Source organism: Canis lupus, chromosome 24, assembly GCF_003254725.2.
Source record: "Canis lupus dingo isolate Sandy chromosome 24, ASM325472v2, whole genome shotgun sequence".
NCBI lineage: Eukaryota > Metazoa > Chordata > Mammalia > Carnivora > Canidae > Canis > Canis lupus.
The window spans coordinates 43542396-43562106 of record NC_064266.1 but is presented as its reverse complement, the minus strand read 5'-3'; the positions used below and the strand labels follow the sequence as shown (position 1 = coordinate 43562106).

Here is a 19711-nt window from a genome sequence, read left to right as displayed (position 1 = left end):
GCCATGCTGAGCCTGAGGGACCCTGCGCTGCCTATGGGGGCAGCACCTGAAGGTCCTGGGGCCCCGTCAGCGCCACTGGGAGCACCACGGGAGCAATTCCTCGGGGGCCGTGAGGGGCGGTGGGACGTCCTGAACTGACTGGTCAGCATTCCCCGAATGGGGTGATTTCATCCGGTTTGAATTGCTTCTTTGAAATAAGTCCATTCCCCCGATTTTGGGGGGCACAGAAATGAGAAGTGACAGCTGGAAAGGTGTGCGGGTGTTTGGGGGTCGGGCAGGTCCGTGACCCAGGCCAGGCTGGAGGTGCAGTTGCTCGATGAGCCACGCTCCCCGAGCTGTGCCAAGGGGGGGCCCTGACTGTGGGGACCCTCGTCCCACGGGCACAAGGTCCCCCTGAAGGCCTGTGGTTTCTCCCCGCTGGAGGCCGACTTCCCGAGGCCAGCTGCTCGGGGAGTGGGGCGTGGGCGGACGGACAGACAGCCTGGCTCTGGCCTGGGCTCCATGGCCCTAAGAACCGCCCCGAGCCCTGGGGTTTTCAGACCTTCCTGGGCTCTGCCCACCGGCTCCCCAGAACTTTCCTGGGAGGGAGAGGGAGCTGGAGGCCTGTGCTCCCGACACCCTGGAAACCCGCTGGCTTCCAAGTAGGCAGGGTCTCGGCGCTGCCACAGAGGACGGTGCCACCCGCCCGCCGAGCCTGGGGGAACCGGGAATCCTCTTGGCCACTGCTGTCCTCTCCCCCAAAGAGGCATCTCCAGCGACGCCCGCCCGCAGGGCGACCTGGGACCTTGCTTCGGTCCAAGCAGTTGCCGGGGTCCCCAGGCCCACCCGCAGGAGGCTTCGGCCGCCAGGGCCCCTCCTTGCTCCTCCGCCCCCGGCCCCCAGTGGCATGGGGCCGCGGCCTCCTGTCCCGGGGGGCTGCTGAGGCCTGCGGGGCGCCCCACCTCCGCAGGCCGAGTCCACCATCCTGGGTGCGCGGGGCTCCGCACCCACCTCCTCGGGACCACGAGCTGGGCGAGCTGCACCCTGCGCCCGCCAACCTTGTGCCGCTTGCTGGAAACCACGATCAAGGGGACCCGCCGGCGCTCACCTGCCCCCCCAGCGCCGGCCGCCCCTGACCCTGCTGCTGGGGCTCCGGTGTGGCCCGGGGAAGCGGCCGTCCCGTCTTCGAGCCCTTTGGCCCTGGGCAAAGCGAGGCCTTTGGCTCACCCCCCACGGCCCCCTGACGCCCGGCGTGCGGGCCGGCCCGAGAGCCTGCAGCTGGTCCCCAGCTGGGTCCCCGGCCCTGGGGCTGCCTTTGTGCCTGCACAAGGGAGACTCAGTTCATCCCCTGCTCCTTGACCCTGCATCCTGCAGCCCCCTGGTGGGGGGAGCCGACAGTGCCAGCTGCCCGGACAGGGAGAGGGAGAGGGAGAGGGAGCCAGACCTCCTCCGTGACCTCCGCCTCCTCCAGGGCCGCTGGGGAAGCTGGAGAGAGCTGCCTAGTGCAAGGCCATTAAGCAGGCTAATGAACCGTGAAGGCTCCTGGCCCCTCCGGCCCCCCACGGTGCCTCCCCTCGGCTCACAGAGCCCGCTGCCCACCTACCACCTTGTGACTGCTATTATTGTCACTTAGCGTGTCGGGCCATGGTTTTCCCAGACAGGGCCGGGGCCTCGGAGCTGCTCCTTGCCTTTTCCGGGCCCAGCCAGCACCGCGCGCGGCAGGCAGTTAATAAATATTTGTGTGGGATCGAGCCCACAAAGTCACCTTGATTTCCAGAGCTGGGGAAGGGACTTGGGAGTCTGGGGACCCTTGAGCAGGGGGGAGGCGGTCAGTGGGCCAGGGCACAGTCGGGTGACCCGCGTCCCGTCCCGCAGCCATGGTCTCCACCTCCCTCCCAGGGGAGGCGGTGCCCGATTCCTCTCCGTCCAGGCAGCCCACCGGGATGGAGCAGCGCAGGGCCCTGCTCGCTCTCTCGCCCCAACAGGGGGAAGCTGGCTCCCAGGTGCCCTGGGGCCTGCCTCACGTGCCACACGCACACCCGGGAGGGGAGTGTCCGGAATCCTTGTCCTTCAGCACCCAGGCTGCGCCCAGGGGGCCTCGACACGCCTGACTCCATACAGCACCGGCCCCCTGACGAGCTCAGGGGGGAGCACACCACAGGGGCGCAGGAGAGCCCCCCAGACAGCCCCGGGGGCCTCCAGGGGAAGTCTGCTCCATGAAACCTCAGAAAACCGCCACAGCCTGGGCCAGGCAGCCACTGATGGAGACCCGGGCCCGCTCCGGCCCCCTCCCGGGCCCCAGCGCTCCCAGGAGCAACAGTGAGGTCACGCAGCCGCATCTCCATGCTGGAGGCTGGTTTTCAAGAAGGTGCGAGTATCTGGAGCCTCAGAGCCATGGACAGGCCTCAGGGTGAGAGACAGAGGAGGCGGAGGCAGAGGTGTGATGTGATACAGCTGTGTTTACTTCAACCTCCAGGGAATCCTAAGGGCCCAGAGACTCCCCTTGTGCTGTAAGATTGTGTCCCTGAAACAAGTCACCTCCAGCCTTCCAGAGGGGTGGGCTGCCTGGAGGCAGTGGCACGGGCCTGGGCTCTCTAGAATGTGGGTGCCATGGGCGGGGTCTGGGGCCGAAGACAAAGCCATGGGCACCCACCGTGTGTACTGAGCAGGGGCAGGAGGCCCAAAGGGCCACCCATGCCTCCAGGAGCCTCCGCAGGAGGGAGCAGAGTCTGTAGAGGCTCACGGAGAGGCTGGAAGATCACTGGAACAGCAGCAAGCCATAGTGCTCCCCACCCAGCAAGCCGAAGTGCTCCCCACCCATCCCAGGCCATCCTCCAGACCCTAAGCTCTCTTCTACGACAGAAGGAGCTGTTTCTACCACTGTGACAACTACAAATAAAAACAAACCAAAGCCTATCTTAAGATATAATCTTCCAATTGCTTAAAATTAATCAGTGCAAAGTGAGGTAAAGAGCCTTGTGTCACAGGGGGCCGGGGAGTGCCGGCCTCACACGAGCCTGCGCCTCTTGGAGTCCCTCTCCACGTCCCCCTCCTGGGCATCCACTTCGCAGCCGAGTGGGGACACCAGGTTCAGCAGAGGGTCCTCAGAGGCCCGGCCGAAGAGCGCCAGCAGGAGGGCGACGCCGAAGCCCGTGGCGCGCTCACCCTGGGGATGAAGGACAGGCTGGAGACCCTCTGGCAGGCTGAGCGCGGCCTCGTCAGCGAGCCCAGCTCTGCGGGAAGGCGCTCCGGGTCCAGGATGAGGGCGCACACCCCCCACTTACCCTATGGCCTCCCTCCTGCTCTCCTGTCACTCCCAGGACCCAGTGGGGGACAGGGTGGTGGGATGGCTCTGGGCATGCTGGCCCCAACCCCCAGGTCTTCTTGGGTGGGACAGGGTGAGCTGAGGGCCCTGGGCCTCCAGCTGACAGGCTGGCTAGAGAGGGGCCGCCACAGCAGCCACTCTGTTTCCAGGGACGAGGAGACCAGAGACTGGGGGCGCAGCTGGCCGGAGGTCAGGCCACAGGCAGTGTGACCCCAACACAGAACCTTCTGAGAGCCCAGCCTGGAGCCAGAGAGGGGTTCTGAATGCATGTGGGAGTGGGAGCAGCCAGGGCAGTGTGTGGGGTGTGCAGGGGGGTCTGGGCAGGTGGGGGAGGAGGGCACGGGGTGGGGGGGGCTGGACTCACGGCGTGCACTGGAGCGGCGATGTCCAGGTGGACCCAGACCCCAGGCCAGTCAAAGCCAATGTGTGAGGCGATGAAGAGCCCAGCACAGGAGCTTGGGCTGTTGTCCCGGTCCTGGGGGGGCAGAGAACACATCGTGACCTTTCTGTCCTGGGCAGTCAGGACATGGGGCAGGGGGTGCTCCGCCAAAGTGCATCCGGGGCTGCCTCCGCTTGGACTCGTGTGGACGCCCCTGTGCCCTCTCGGCCACCGCCCTCAGCCACGGCCTACCCCCGGTGGCTGCAAGAAGGGTCCTGGGGGTGGGGGCCCGCTGCCAGGACACTGCAGAGAGGGACCCCAAGGACCTCGCGCGTGGGTTGAGGGGTCTGCCTTCACCTGGGGGCCACTGGAGCCAGTGAGGCAGCCGACCCAGAGAGGGGGCACCCTTGGCTCCGGTCACCCTGGACGCGCCGGCAGGGAGACCAGCGAGAGACCCGTCCCCGCTCTGGGGGCTTCCACCCTGAGCATGGATCTGGGGCGCCCCACTATGTCCGGGGTCCCCCGGGTTTCCCCAGGCCGGGGCTCGGCGGGCGCCCTGCGAACCTACCGCCACCGAGTTCTTCATGTCGGCCACGGCCGAGGTGAACTCGCTGAAGTGCAGCTCGGGGCAGTAGACCAGGGGATGCACCAGGTCCCCGCACCTCCGCCCGGCCTTCACGCAGGCCGCCTCCCACTCGGCGCTGTTGGTGAGCACGGCGGCGTGGTACTTGCCGGTGGCGATGCCCTGGCGGGGGGTGGGTGGGGGAGCACAGGCAGGAGGCGGGTGAGAAGCAGAGCAAGCAACCAGAGCGTGAGCGGCCCCCCGGGGACGGCGCCCCTCGGCTGCCCGGCGCTGGGACCCAGCCCCCCAGCTCTGCCCCCCCAGCGTGTCGGGCACCAGGGACCTGGGGCACCCCCGCCTCCTCGGCCTCTTCGGCCAGGCCGCCTGGGTTAGGACAGCTGCAGCTCCGCCTCTGGGGTCCCAGCGGCCCACCTGAGCCCCGGTCAGCGTGGCCATGTCCAGGATGATGTCGGCGCCCAGGTCCTTGCAGGCGTAGGACACACCGTCCGCCAGCACCAGCCTGCCCTCCGCGTCGGTGTTGTTGATTTCCACGGTCCTGGGCGCAGCAGACACCCCGGCTCAGGGACCCTGCTGCCTGGGGCACTGCGGGGGAGGCCCCTGGGAACCGGGGAGGCTCCACTCCCCCCTCCCCCACTGTCCTCCCCCGGGAGCCAGGGAAAGCCACCCAGCCCCCGGCGCCTCAGTTTCTTTGTCTGCAGGATGGGAGAGCAAGGCTGTGCGGGTGGCATAGACGGCACTGGGCCAGCCCTTCCCCACAAGGCCAGACGCTGGGTAAATGTAAAAGGAGAGGCATGTCTCGGGGTCACCCTGGGGACCAGCAAACCCGGATGGGGAGGTGAGTGGACTCTCCTACTGTGAGCCCAGGTCACCTGCTCCTGGGCTGCACCCGCACCCTTCTAGGGGTGTCCTTCGGCAGCCAAGAAGGAGCAGTCCCAGGGCTGACTCACCCGGAAGGGCAGGGAGGGCCCCCACAGAGGGCCTCGGAGAGGGCAGGGCTTCAGACCCACCAAGACCTTAAGGTCAGGAGGGGCTCATCCCACCACGGCAGGGTGGATCCTATGCCAGGCACCGGGAGGGAGTCCCACACCTCCACCTGCCACCTGCCTGAGAAGCGGCCACTTCCCCTCCCCCAGGGAGCAGGCGGCTTGCTGCCTCGGGGCGGGGGGGGGGACAGGGCATCCTCCCCACGGGATGTCCCCAGGCTGGAGTGAGCAGGGTGAAACCAGCCCCCCGGCTGGGCGGCCCTGACAGGGAGAGGGCCCCCCTGAGAGCTGTGGCAGGGCCGGTGGCGAGGGGAACAGCCTTACTTCCCCGAGTACAGCAGGTGGATGTCGTCGGGCCTCGTAGCATTGGGACCCACAGAGTTCTCCGCCAAGCAGAACACGGCGTGGAGGTTGTCTTTGAAACCCTGGAGGGAACAGGGGCAGAGGGAACAGAGGCTGGCCGCGCATGGGGGAGGGAGGACGGGCCGGAGTTCTCCACGCCCCTGGGCAGACGGAGGCCCGGGGGGCAGAGAGCAGACTCCCCACGGTGGGGGGCCGTGCCTCCTCCAGCAGAGCCCCCACGATGCAGCAATGAGCCAGGGGTGGGGCTGGGCTCCCCGCTGCAATCCTGGCTCTACCACCCGGCCGGGCGTGAGCCGGGCTGGAAGCTCAGTCCCTGCGGCCCGTCCACAAAGCGTGGTCAGCGGTCAGTGTCCCCGCGGCACAAACCCCCGAGCTGCGCACGGCCGCACCAAAGCAAGCTACACTCAAGCAGAGGCGTGGGGGCTGGGGACAGCTTGCCTCACAGAAATTTAGGCACGAGGTCAGGGGTCTGATGCCAAATATGACGTTTGTACGCTGAGAAGTGTGCAGGAGGCAGGCTGAGGAAGGTTCTGCCGTCCAGGGGTCCTGAACCCACCCCAGGAGGCAGTGGCAGGGCCTGGGGGCCCCACGTGCCGTCCCTGCCGGTCCTCTGCTCCTGGACACCAGCCCTTAACCGGGACGCGTCTCCTCTGGGCACCAGGCACGCCAGGCCCCCTCCTGCCCCCTCCAGCCTTACAAACAGCTCCGCCAGACACGGCGGCGTTCCCTGCCGCAGGTGCCCCTAACGCCACAGGTGCAGTCCTTCGCCTGCTCCCAGGCACTGCCCCACTCGGGTTCTAGCAGTGGTGCTCGCTCTCACCCGAGGCGGTAGTCACAGTGCTGCCTGCCCCGCAGCGACCTGCTGCTTCCATCCCTCCTCTGCAGCGGGCAACGGTAGGGGGCTCTCGAGAAACAGCGCTCCCTCCCCTACTTACTCATTCGACGCTTGGTTCGTACTTAGGGATGTACAGGTTCTTAGTTTAAGTTATAAGCCATCGCCACCATTATTTATTTTGTGGCTCACGTCAAGGTCTACAGAATTTGGAGTTAAGAGTGGAGCCTCTAGGCCGTGGCCTTTGCGGGGTAGGGGACCCTCAGCACCCCGCTGCAGCACCCTTGGAGTCCTGAGACCATTCGAGGCCACCAGCTGATGAAGCCGCGCTGCCAAGTGGCTCCCTATGAACAGGGAGTCCGAGCCCTGAGCATTCTACGTGCTGGGGCGCTTCCCAGACAGCCCGTCCAGATGCCAGGACAGACCTGGCCACTCAAGAAGAGGTGCTACTTTCAGGAGAGTGACACCCCCAGGAGAGGTGATACTCAGGTAGTGGAGCCCTGGCGAGAGGCAGGCAGCTCTGGGAGCCCTGGGTGCCCCATGTGACAGTGCAGAGGTGGGGGAGAAGCATGGAGCCAGGGGTCATAGGAGCACCTGGGCAGGGACCTGGGGGAGGAGGGTGGACAGCTCACACCAGGGAGCCCCCCTCCGAGAGGACTGCAGAGGGCGGGGCTGCACTCACCTGCTTGATGGCAGCTCTGAAGGCCCCCAGGACGGCCGCGGCACCTCCGCAGTCCCTCTTCATCCCAGGCATGGTGGTCTGGAAGGGGCACAAAGAGCGTGAGTGGATGTTGATCTGTGGGGCCCGCTGCCAGGTCCCCACAGCACACACAGAACCCAAGAAACTCCCCCTGGTCAAGTGGCTGTTGCAATGGGACAGAATGGCCCAGAAGCAATGGGACAGAATGGCCAAAGGCGATGGGCTCTTTTTGCTGGAGCAGAGCTTTGGGGTTACCTGATGAACCAGAGGTGGGAGGGGATGGGGACCCGGGGCACCGTGGCCTGGCTCCTACGACACTGCCACCCTGGCCCGTCTCCGGGGCTGCCAAGTACCCCTGGGGTCTGTCCGCATCGGCCCTCTCTGCCCCTGTGCCCGGACTCCCTCCCTGACGCCACCACCGAGGCGGCCGTTCTGCAGCACCTCCACCCCGCCCTGGCCACCAGCCGCCGGGGGAGCGGCCCGCAACCTGCCGCCACCTGGCCTCAGCGACCCCTTCGGCCTCAGCTCTCTCTGCTCCTGACGTCACTGCCTCAAACAACCCGCCGGGGTTCACGTGAACCCTTCCCCAATGTCGCTGTCGCATCCCCATCCCACCCCACCGCCCGCCCCGTCGCTGTCTAATGAGGGCCGTGAGTGGCGCAGGCTCCCTCCCGCTGCAGCGGGAACTGTGATTTTCTACAAACCGGTTGAGAGTGGTTACACATTTTTACATTTTATAGGTTCCCAGCTCTAATTGACAAGTTCATACTTTAAATTAACAACAGGTCATCGGATGTAGGATTTGGGTTTGAAATGTACGGAGTGATTTTTTTTGAACCCTTATCGGATTACACGAGCCTCAAGTTTTAATGGAAAGTATTTTTAGACATAAACCGAGCTGCTTTTACAATTAAGTTGAGTGAAAATGACCCAGCTAGCACTATTGAAAATAAGCTGTCTCTTTGACCTAATCGGTGAGAAAGCACAGAATTGTTTAAATGGAAAAACGGGGCCTCAGATCTGGAATCAAACCACTCGCAAAACGGCCCCTACGGAGTAGCTCGAGGCGGCCACTGAGAAAACGGTGTCTGCCTGTCACCGGGGGCCTCCCAACCAGACAGAACAAACGCCAAACTGCAAATGTAACTCAATTGACTGTGTGAGCTTTGCAGACTGCCCCCCCCCCCAGGTTACTCCTGTGTTTATGAAAGACACGATTTCCGGAGTCACTCGAAGATGTCACCTCCCGTTTCACGGGGTTGACACCTGCCCGGCGCAGCAGAGCAACGGTGGGCCGCAGCCCCGGTGGGGACGGTCCCTGGCCTCGCCTCTGCTCTCTAGGGAAATAAAGTACCACCGACCCCACCGGAGTCTCCTCGCTGAAGCAGGAGAATCACCAACCGTTCGAAAGCTCAACCGCCGGACGAAGGTGTTTTCAATATTGTGTGTGATGGAGGGGAAGGTTCGCGCACAGCGTCCCCCGCTGTCCCCAGGCACTGGCCGGCTGCGTAGAGCGGAAGCCTCGGACTCCACAGCACTGTCATTTCTTCAAACAACAACTGCCACGCGATGGGTTATTGGGACTCGGGTATCTAGCTGATGTCTCCTCAAAGAAGAGCAAAGTGAACCTCTCCCTTCAGGAGAACCGCTGCTGGAACTGGTGCCAGTGGTAACATTTGAGCTTTCAAGCAAACAAACAAAAAAATCGCAATCTTGAAAAACTTCTATCTGCGTCCGTGACAGCTTCTTAATAGCGATTTTTAAAATGAGGTGGATGGTGGTACCAAGCGTGACTTCCAAAAATTATCCCACGTTGGGCCAAAATGTGGAGGTTCCACAGAACTCCGGGAACCATGTCTTCTGAAGGACCCGTGCGTATTACGAAATCATGTATTCAAAGCTCAAGGTAGACCCTCGACGCTAGGGTAACCGTACAGATTCACTGTTGGTTTCTGGCCCACACGATCACTCACCTTTCAGAGCTAACCACTTGTCGAGTTTTGGTGTAATAGCAAAGAAGAATGTCCTTCGTGATCTGTAAAGGGCACTAAAATATTTCTCCCTTTTCCAACTACAAAGTGAGTGAGGCCAGATTTTCTTTTTCTATTTCGACTAAGACAACATATCACAACAGACTAAACACAGAAGCAGATACACGATCACAGCTCTCCTATCAAGGCAGATGTGCGAGAGAGATTGGCAAAATGTAAAACAATGCCACTCTTCTCAAGAACTTCTTTTTGTTTTGGAAAATCTAGTTAATTTTCATGAAATTGTCTTACTGACATTAAATGCAATGGATTTATATACGGTTGTTTTGCAGTACATTACTACATATCTTTCCCGGTCTTAATTTCTAATATGGTAAATATCAATAGACATCATTCTTATGAAAAAAAAAATCTCCTTGGGATCAATGCTTTCTTAAGAGAGGAAGGGGTCCTGAGATTAACACATTTGAGACCTGCATTCACATTGACTCTGGTTTGGCTTTGACGTCTTTGGACATGGAGCGGCGGCTCGTCCTCCACAACTGGATCGGGTGCCCTCCCCCCACAGCAAAATGAGTAACTCCCAGGAGCCCCCGCTTCTCACACTGGCCCTCCAACAAGCCAGCAGCCCAAACAAGCATCAGATCCTAGGAGGAAGGAGCTTACAATTCTACCCACCAGCACTCAGGTGCCTCCAGGGCAAGAGAGAGAGGGGTGGCCTCGTGGATGAGAGAGGGCTGCCAGGACCAGGTGCAGCTAGAGGGGGCGCATTGTCTGTGGAGGGTCTGAGAACTAAATACAAGTATATTTTGTAAAAAAAAAAAAAAAAAAATCAACTAAAAGTCAGTCGGCCGCTGTCATTGGTGGCAAAATGGTTCTCTTGAAAAATCTGCTGGAGTGAGTTCTAATCAGATAGGAGGTTCAAACCCGGCTGTTTACCCAGCTGGCCCCACAGGCACAGGCTCCTCCCGGCAGGGAATGGAATCAGAGCCACGTCCACGGTGCCTGCGATGCCACACTTCTGCCTCTAGCAGTGGACTCCCAGCAAACGCACGGGTGCGGGGAGCCCGGGACTCTCAGCTTCCCCCCGTCTACGGGAGCTACTGGACTCAGGTTTAACACATCGGTACTCCACAGACCTGTGAAGGCCGCTGGACTCAGGCTCAAAGAGCTGAAGACACAGAGGGGATCAGGATCTCTGGCGTTTCTCGGGAAATGCCAGCCTCTGCCAACCGATCCTGATGGGAAAGCCTTCTCCTGGGTGTCTGTATCCTGACTGCTTCAGGCAATAGAAACTCTGCAAAATTAAAACTGATCGGGTTGTGGGACCAACCACGAGTGCAGACAGACGGACACATCTGGTACCTCTGTCCACGTAGTGAATGTCAAGATGCGGAAAAGATCAGTTTTGATAAAGTCAGTGACAAATCTGCAGAAGCGACAGGCCTGAAAACAGAAACTTGGAACACTAACATCCGTTTTACCACAATGGACCAGTAGGGAGGCATAAGTTCTTTCCATCCCCAACATCACAGTAACGTTATTTAAAAGTGTCCCAAAAAAAGTGTCCACCCGGTGCTGTTTTATGTGCACTGTAATACTTATATATTCATTTACCTATTTATTTTAAAGATTTTGCTTTTAAGTCATCTCTCCACCCAACATGAGGCTCGAACTCACGGCCCCAAGATCAAGAGTCACACACTCCACTGACTGAGCCAGTCAGGAGTCCTTGTGATATTTATTTTAATTTTTTACCGGCATGATAATATGTATGGAATTCAACAAGGGTGAATTCACTATTGGCGTTTGCTTCTTTACACCTTTATTATCGGATCATTTCCTGATTAGTCCTGAAAAGACTAATTGCTTATGGGGGGAGGGACGTTAAACAAAAGACCATCCACTCTAGGAACCAAACACACTCGGCTAATGGTGCAAATGGTCGCACACAATCTCTCCCTCAAATAGCGACTGACACTGCGGTTCAGGTCAGAAAGTGCTAGAACTGCAGCGAGCCAGACCGTGCAGGCTGCGTCCGTGGGGTGGCGCCTCTCAGCTCCCACGGGCTGCCACCAGATACCCTGAGTTTCCAAAAGGTCAGACAGCCAGTCTTCTGTGAGCATTGTTCCTGTTTTTAAAATATTGGTAAGTAATTCAGATTATAGACCAGCCCTGGGGCCAACAGGACACATCTGTGAGCACGCGGGCTGCCAGCCCTCGATGTGAGCTTGGCTTGTCTTCTCTCTTCTAGAGCTTTCTCTCTGGGAAGGCTGCCCCTCTTCTCCCAGGTCTCCAAGGGCACGGATTTCACACGTCTGCTCCTTCCCGGGCCTTCCGGGTCCTGGCACCACAGAGCCCAGGCTGGGCCCGGTGCCCAGCAGTTGCTCAACCCGAGTGTGTGACATGAGCAGATGAAGACGTGTCCCTCCTCCCCTTCCTGGTGCCACCTTGGCTCCCGACGCACAGCAGGCCCGAATGTGCCGAGCGTGGAGGCGGGCAGGTGCAGCCACAGCCGGGGTCCGTGGGGGCCCAGCCTCCCGACACGACTGGACCTAGAGGCTCCATAGGAGAGACCCCTGTGGCCGTGCCTCCTGGGAACACGGGTGGGCGGCTTGCGTGTGGGCCCACGGCCCTCGGCCTTCACAGGGCGGCCTGCACGCCAGGCTGGCTCGTGCACACCGCACCAAGCTTTCTGTCCGTGCAAACCCTGACGGTCGTGGGGACAGTGGGCACCACCCGCACCCCTCTCTTCAGACAGGACCACCGATTCCCTAAACCTTGCCTCGGTAGGCTTGTTTTTCCAGCCTTTTAATCCTGATTGTGGCTTTTCTCTGGATCCTGTCCAGACTCTTTGTTCCCAGACCCCTGCATGGAGTGTGGACACAAAACTGTCTCCCCGTGGGAAGCGGGATCAGCCCTGCTGACTCTCCTGAACCTGGCTGCCCGGAGGCATGCCCCAATGCCAAGGTCCCAGAAAATTTGCTCGCTGTCTTCCTCTGGCACCTCTGAGAGTAACGAGGCCACCCTGAGCCCTCCCCGCCCCTGGACCTGCCCAATCACTGGGCCCCCCAGCACCTCACCTTCCCTTTGATGCTGAGACCCCCGGTGTCATAGACGATCCCTTTGCCCACCCATGCAATGGTCTGGGTGGCTCCTTCTGGGGTGTGGCTGAGGACGGCCAGCGCGGGGGGGTGGAGGGCAGCTTTGCCAACACCATAGATTCCTACAGAAAGCACAGGGGGAGGGTCAGTTGGACTCAGGCTGAACTGAGCGGAGAACCCCCAGCAGCCCCCCGGAACCAACAGCTCTCCCCCCGCCCCCAAAATATCCACTGGCGTGTGAATATTTCTCCTGGAGAGTGTGCAGCCCAAGCCCGAGTTCCCCGCTCCCTCTCCTGCCCCCTGGCCAGCGTGGGATCGGGGAATGCAAATCAGTTCCAATGCTCTGGGACTGCAAACGAATTCTATGCGAAGTATCGTTAAGCAAGAAAACCCGCTGAGAAAAAAAACAAAACAAAACAAAACAAAACAAAACAAAACAAAACTGTATCATTCCCAGAAAGAAATGAACAGGATTGCAGAATGAAATGATTTTTGGATAATGCTTCAAGGCCACTCCAGCCCACGCTCGTTTTCCCCTCCCGGAGCCCTCCGTGCACTCAGAGCCACACCCCCCTGTCCGAGCCTGCTCCCCCACTGCCTCGCCGTTGGGTTCATGGGCCCCATCTTCTCAAGAAAGCCTCTTGTGGGCAGAGACCATGCCTCAAGGTCCCCCAGTAACCGAAATGAAGAATCACGAAAATCAGGATGAGAACCAATAATGGCCACCCGACAGACTCCCGTACATCCTGCAAGACCCGCTGCCAACGCCATGTCCTCTGTGAAGATTTCCCTGACGCGAGTAGCCTGTCCCTCCACGTGTTGGTGCCTTACATGTTCCTTGGCAGGTCCTCTAGGAGAGTCCCCACCAATCCCCGCCTCTGCGCCTTCTGGAACACGTGGATCCCTTCACCCCAAGTGTGGACGGAACCTTAGGTGTCACTTCCCGACATGTTAGAAGTGCTGAGCTCCTACTTCCAAGATTAGTTTGCAAACAAAGACCTTGCCTCCCTCTTGCTTGCTCACTCTTCCTCTCTTCCTCACCCAGAAACCTTGCTTCGAGCGAAGCGGCAGCTACCTGTGAGCTGCTCACGGAGAGGCCCACATGACAAGGAACAGCCAGCATGGCCCCAAGGCCTGGTGACAACACTGTGAGTGAGACTGGCTGGGACCACATCACCAGCCCCAGTCGAGCCTTCAGATGACAGCCGACCTGATCAACACATCATTCTCCACCTGGGAGAGAACCCAGGCCCAGGACCCAGCCCGGCCATGCCCGATGCCCCTCGCACAGGACTGTGTGTTGCCTTCAGTCACTTCCTTCTGGAGTAAGTCGTTGGGCAGCCATGGATAAGGAATACGGTGACCACCCCAGCAGGACTGAAAGTGCCTTATCCTACTTGTCACCATACCTCCAGTGCCTGGGGGTGGGCAGGGAGGATGGGCCTGGTCAACAGGAAAGGCCCTCTGAGGAGGTGGCTTCGACCTGAGATATACAGGGTGAGATGGCCCCGCTGTGAAGTATCTCAGGAAGTGACTCCAGGGAAAGGGAGCTGTAATGATGAGGCCCTGATGTGAACGTGGGCTTGTGTAATCAAGGAGCAGAAAGGTCCCGCTGAGTTGGCCCAGCGAGCCAGGACAACAGCCCTTGTGGACAGGGAGTGGGCCGGAGAAGGACTTGGACACGGCAGCTTCCAGAATCTGAATCAGTGCCTCCTTTCTCCCCTAGAGATGGTCTGCTTCCCAAGGTCTGGCCTTGGGGTTGGACACAGGCTGGCTCCTTTCAAGGGAAGCCTGAGGCAACATAGCATGTGACCCACTGCCACCCTGCCACCCCCAGCACCCAGGACCAGCCCCAGGCCACGGCCCACAAGGCCTAGCCCGACCCACCTCCAAATCCTCTGGTTTTCAGCTCCTCGTCCCGGATGATAGTTGGGGTGATCCCCAGATCTTTTCCAACTTTCTTAATCTCCTGGACACGTTCGTGGAAAAAACAACACAAAAGACACGTGAAGATGGCTTAAATCAAGGCAAGGCTGAGGCTCTGGGCCAGAGATGAGCCGATGCCTGCGTGGCAGAGAGGAGTGGGCTCGGAAGCCAGGGCCTCAAGTCTCTCAGCTTTGAGCACGATGAAATCCAGGACAGAAGGTTCACCCTCCAAACTACAATTTCCTGCAGATCATGGCTGCAGGCCTGCAGAGAGGCCTTGGGGAGGAGGCTCTGTCCCCCCTCCACCCTCAGCAAAGGCCGGGGGGCCCCTCACAGCTGAGTGGACAGCAGGACCCTGCCCGCAGCAGCCCCGGGTGTCCCCGGTGCCCTCTGACTTCCGGGGGCTCTCCCACCACCTCTCCCACCCTGGTCCCACCCTATGACTCCCTGGGGCCACGAACCTCGAGGAAGGTGTCTGTGTTCATCTCATTGCAAGGAGTGTCCACGATCCGGGCAGCCAGCCGCACGCCTTCCGTGGCGTTTGTTAAGCACTGGGGGGAAGAAATCAGAGGCATCACTGGGGACCTAGGACCAAGGAGGAAGAGCTGTCCCTCCCTGTCCATTCCCCCGGGGACCAAAGGCATCGGCAGCACATGCCACTGTGGGGAGGTTTCGGGGCTGCTGACAGGTCATCGAGGGGCAGGTCAGGGGGAAACCAGAGCCACGGTGCCTGTGACCCACCCCGCCATCTACGGAGAGTTCAACACAGCTCCGTACCTCACCTCCAGGTTACACAAAGATCCTTCGGCCTGGCATCCCCACCTGCTGTGAGTGGGGCCCCCCTTCCTTTCCAGGGCTCTCCTGCTGCTCACTCTGCTCATCCTGGTGGCAGGTGGTCCTCATACCTGGCCCTGAATGCATGCTGTGCGCTTCCACCTCAGGCTTCCCTTTCTTCCCTAGATGCCACCAACTCTCTCGGGGGAGGTGCTGTCCTTTGCTATGGGCTGAATGCCTGCACCGCCCCCCAACTCATATGTCGGAGCCCTAAGCCCCGATGTGATGGAGGGTGGGCCCATGGTGGGATTAGCGTCCTCATAGGAAGAGGGAGGGCACAGCCAGAAGGCCACCCCTGCAAACCAGGAAGGGATCCTCATCAGAGCCCACCCTGATCCCAGACGTCCAGCCTTCAGAACTGTGCAAAATAAAAGTTTGTTGGTGAAGCCACCCCATCTGCAGTGTTTTGCTGTGGCCGCCCCAGCTGACCGATGCGCCCTCCCTTCGCCTCTTGTCAAGATCCTAGCCACCCTTGGTGGCACTTAAAGGCCATGCCTTCTGGAAGCTTCCTCCCAAAGGAGTAAACGTTCTCTTAGTCCTGTGCCCCTGGACCTGCTAGTCCCCCTTGTGGCCCTCTGGCCAGGGGGTAGCATTTTTCTCCTGTGGGAGTGTCATAGACTTTGCCCTTGCGCAGCTCGCACACTGGCCCAGAGCCTAGAAGGGGACAGGGACCCGACCCCATCCTGCACCCAGCCCTGGAGACAGACGTATGTGCTCCAGCATGGGGGCCACACAGGAACCCCCCCCGGTTGTCCTCCCCGGCCCCCCTGCCCCCACTTTCTGCAAAGAACCTCCGTCCTGCTTCTGCTTCGGCAAAAACCACTCCTGGAGGTTCTTGGCCCTCTCGCTCGTCTCCGCCCAGCTGCTGCCCACGGCGCCCCGTCTGCACCCCGATGCCCGCCCCCACCCCCAGCTTCGGACACGGGGCATGCCGGCCGCCTCTCTCAGTGCAGGGAAGACGCAGCATCCAGAGGGCAGAGCCACACAGGTGGAGCGGAGGCGCCGACGGCGTGGGCATCGTCGCCTTCCCGGCACCCGGCGCCCCGTCCTCTGTGGCAGCCCGGCCACCTCCCAGGCCCGGCAGGATTGCTCCGAGAGCTTCTGCCCTCCCGAGGTAATTAAACCCCAAAGCCTCAAAGGCAGAGACGCAGGACTTGACAGCTCGGATATGAGATGTGACCGTGTGGTCTCCGCCGCCTGCCAGCGGGCTCTCCTCTGGGAGGCTGAGGGTCTCTGTCTGTGGGCGTCGCGGAGACCGTGGCTCATCTGTGACGCAGCCCGTGGCTGTCTGGAAGTGCGTCAGTGCCCTAAGGCTTGTCTCTAAGGAGGCCCTCCGTGGGCTCAGAGCTCCCGAGGCAGCGCGGCCGGGCCAGAGCGCAGCCGGCACCTGCGGGGGAGGCTGGGGGCGGCCAGGGAGGCTCCCGGGGACCCTCTGCCACCATGCAGCCTCATGGCCTTGGGGAAGAGCTTGTGCCTCGTCGTATCCCAGGGTCGATCATTCATTCATTCATTCATTCATTCATTCCATTCACGTTTTTATGAGCACCTACTGCATGCCAGGCTGCACACGAGACTCGGAGAATTCAAAGATGTCTAAGGTTCTCCAGTCCAGCCGAGAATCACAACACATCAGCAATCCATCAAACACTCCAGGGCAGGAGGGTATGAGAGACCGCAGGGACTCGGGGGGAGGAGGCCCCCAGAATATGGAAAAGGCTACACAGGGTGGCCCATGTTCCAAGACAGACAGGAGAGCAGGCTGGCAGGTGGTGGGCGCCGTTAAGACCTGGCTCGGCCTCTGGCTGGCATGGGCCCGCTCAGTCACCAACGTCTCTGAGCCTCAGTCTGCAGAGCCCTACGACAGGAGGAACAGCAGGTCCCATCTCCGAGGACCAAGCAGCTGCCTGCGTGTACACCAGCGAAGAGCGGCGGTGGGAGGGGAAGTGGAGGGAGGGCACCTGGAGGCAGTGAGACCAGCAGGGCCTGTGGGGGGTGTGGGGGCTCCCCCAGGCCGCGGCGGCACCCAAGCAGAATGCACTGGCTATGGGGGACAAGGAGACCCACCGACCCAACGGCCCTTGTCACACAGTGGGTCAACGCTGGGGCCACACACTGGGTCCTTGTCCCCGGAAGCTCCTGTCCCAGTGCAGGCCACAGAAGCTAAGCAAAGATGTGTCACATCAGGTGGGATGGCACCCAGTGGGCAGAGGGCCCGACCCCGAGGGAAGCCGTGTCAGCCCATGGCCAGCTCCCCCTGGAAGGACAGAAGCCGGATGGAGGCCAGGCAGGCCCGGAGCAGGAGGGGCCTGGAGAGGGAAGCTGAGGAGGATGGAGCCTGGAGAGGCCCTGGGCCCCGGGGTCTGCAGGGTCATGGCCCGGAACTCAAAAGGAATTCCCTGCAGCTAGAGGGCAGGGGTGGTCGTCGGCACCCGTCGCTGGGATGGAGCCCACAGGCCCTCCAAGAACCTAGAGAAGAGGAAGCGAGCCGGGAATGCCAGACTGCTCGGGAAAGGCGGCAGGCTGGAGGGGGCATGGGAAGCAGGCACGACTCGGGGAGGGGGGGGCAGGCCCTGCAAGGAGGGATGACAAATGTTCATGTCCAGCAGACAGGGCCCTTAAAACAATGTCAGGAAGCGGGGTGGAAACTCGATTTTGGTGGGCTGAGGGGGGAAAGGGGAGGTAAGACAGACAAAGCAATTAGACCATGTTTTTTCAGAGTTTGGAGATCAGTGGAAGAAAAGAAAAGGAGCTGTTGCAAGATGGTAGACACGGAAGCGTGTCCTCTCCTGCTAGAGCAAAGAATCCAGGCGGAGGAGGCGGCGGGTGAGGGGTGCCGGCGGGACAGCAGCGCGGGGTGGGGTGGGAAGGGCAGCCGGGCCGGCCGGGAGGGTGGGGCCCCGGCCGCGGGGTCTGGGAGAGTCGCCACCAGGAAGGCACCCGATGTTGGGCCCACACCGGGACTTCTAACCCGGAATCCCTCCCCGCCCTGCTGGCCTCAAAAGGATTATTCTGAAGATCCAGTGAAGTAACACATGTCACAGTGCGCCGCAGAGGGAACCGTGGTCCCCGCGCCGGCAGGATGCTCCGATAAGCAGCAGCGTGCCTGGCGCGGGGCAGGTGCTCGGGGGCGCCTTGGTCTAAAGCCCTGCGGTCCTGCCCAGGGCCCGGCCGGGGTCTGGAAAGGCCTCCGGGGCCTCCTCGGGGACGCCACAGCACCGCCGGCCCGTCCTCCCCGGGAGGGCACAGCCCGGGCTCCCCGGCTCCCCTTCCAGCCGCCCCAGCTGGTGTGGGGACGCGGCGCGAGCTTGCAGACACCCACTTGCAGAGTGGACACCTCCACCGGCCCGTTGTCTTGTCCCACCAGGAAAAACTCTACCGTCACCGTCTTCTTCTCCGAGCGGCGCGAAGCCCCAGAGCGGTGGGTGAAGAGCGGGAAGGCCCGGGCCAGGGCGCAGGCGGAGGCGAAGGCGTCCGAGCGCTCGCACACCATCTGCAGCACAGAGAGGCGCCGTGACCGGGGGAGGGGGGAGGCCTGGGGAGCCCCCCGCCCCGCGAAGTGGCCTCGGTGGGGACAGTCGGGGCGGGGCGGGGGCGGCAGAGCCGCTGCGCGGGCCCTTCCCGGGGCCACCGTCTCCCCGCGGGAGAAGGCACACGTGGGCCCGGGCCTGGACTGCCACCAAGACGGGAAGTACCACGTGGAGGGGCGTGGGCGCGGGAAGTCTGGGTCTGGGTCTCGGGGCTGCCGCCAAAGCTGATCTGGGGTAAATGGCCTGGTGTCTCTGGCCTCAGCGTCCCCGTCTGTAAGCAGGGGTGCCGCGTCCTGGGTTGGGGCCGCACGGCCTCCCCGGAGGGCCCGAGAGCCGGGGGTGCCCGGCCCCGCGGGGGGCTGAGCTCCGGAGCGGCGGGCTCCCCAGCGGCAGCAGGGCGGCCCCCGGCACTCACCAGAATGCACCGATGGGTCCCGGGGGGCAGGCAGGTCCGCACGAGCCGGGTGACGAAGTGGGCAGCCGAAGGGCTGTTGTGCCGGCTGACCCTGGAGGGCAGGGCGGCCACGGTGGCATAGTTCAGGTAGAGGGGACAGCTGTCCGTGGGGTTGGGGTTGAGCGTGCTTAGGGCGGCCTGCCAGAGCTGCAGGGGGAGACAAGGCACGGGCCCTTCACCGGCGCATGCGGGGAGCCGGGCCCTGCACGAGGCCGCTCACTGGGGCACCGCCCGCCCGCGTGGGCCGAGGCCCTGGGCATGGGGCGGCCGGGCCTCGGGCTTCAAGCGCTGCGGTCAGCCCTGCCGGCCCGGCCAGGTGCCCCGGGCGGCTTCCGGAGCTTGGCGGCTCCCGCGGGGCGGCGGGGCCCGAGGGCAGGGGGCGGGGGCCTGGGCGCCGGCGGCCGCTCACCTCCTCGGTGACCCGGGGCTGCAGCTTCCCGCGGACGTGGCTCCAGGGCACGCGGTGCAGGTGATGCAACTGCCCGAGCAGCAGCAGAGGCCGGCTCTGCGGGTCGGCGTCCCCCGCGCTCGCCTGGAACTGCAGCCCCACGTTCGCCATCTTCGCCGGCCCGCGCCCCCCCGCCCGCCCGCCCGCCGGCCGCCGCCCCGCTCCGCTCGGGCTCCGCTCCGGCCCGGCCCCGGCGCCGCCCCGGCCCTGCCCGGCCGCCCCGGCCCCGCCTCCCCCGCCGCTCCGGGCCGCTCGCGAGACGTGCAGGGCCCGCCCGGGGCGC

At 62.2% G+C, this 19711-nt stretch overlaps 1 protein-coding gene across 5 annotated transcripts; it reads right to left on the bottom strand.

Moving 5' to 3' along the window:
* Positions 1-2418: 2418 nt before the first annotated feature.
* NPEPL1 (aminopeptidase like 1) lies at positions 2419-19577 on the bottom strand. Of its 5 annotated transcripts, none has more exons than XM_049100370.1 (12): positions 19390-19577; positions 18942-19127; positions 18376-18489; positions 14627-14716; positions 14127-14208; positions 12219-12361; positions 7127-7204; positions 5574-5674; positions 4678-4801; positions 4252-4428; positions 3669-3779; positions 2419-3145 (listed from the first exon to the last, which is right to left on the bottom strand). In XM_049100370.1, exons 1-12 carry the CDS (start codon positions 19537-19539, stop codon positions 2987-2989), a joined length of 1515 nt encoding a protein of 504 aa, XP_048956327.1. In that variant the 5' UTR covers positions 19540-19577; the 3' UTR covers positions 2419-2986. The 5 variants fall into 5 exon arrangements, with proteins under 5 accessions (XP_048956327.1, XP_025326320.1, XP_048956328.1 ...); XM_025470535.3 differs by having other exon boundaries at positions 18319-18489; positions 19390-19576; XM_049100371.1 differs by lacking the exon at positions 18376-18489.
* Between the last annotated feature and the right edge of the window lie 134 nt (positions 19578-19711).

Coding starts and splice junctions, on each gene's coding strand:
- NPEPL1 (XM_025470535.3), bottom strand. CDS start 19,539: ATGGCGAACGTGGGGCTGCAGTTCCAGGCGAGCGCGGGGGACGCCGAC. Junction 14,717..18,318: donor TGGAGGTGTCCACTCTGCAA/GTGGGTGTCTGC, acceptor TCTTCCCCCCAG/TGCTTAACAAACGCCACGGA. Junction 3,146..3,668: donor TCGCCGCTCCAGTGCACGCC/GTGAGTCCAGCC, acceptor CTTCATCCCCAG/GGTGAGCGCGCCACGGGCTT.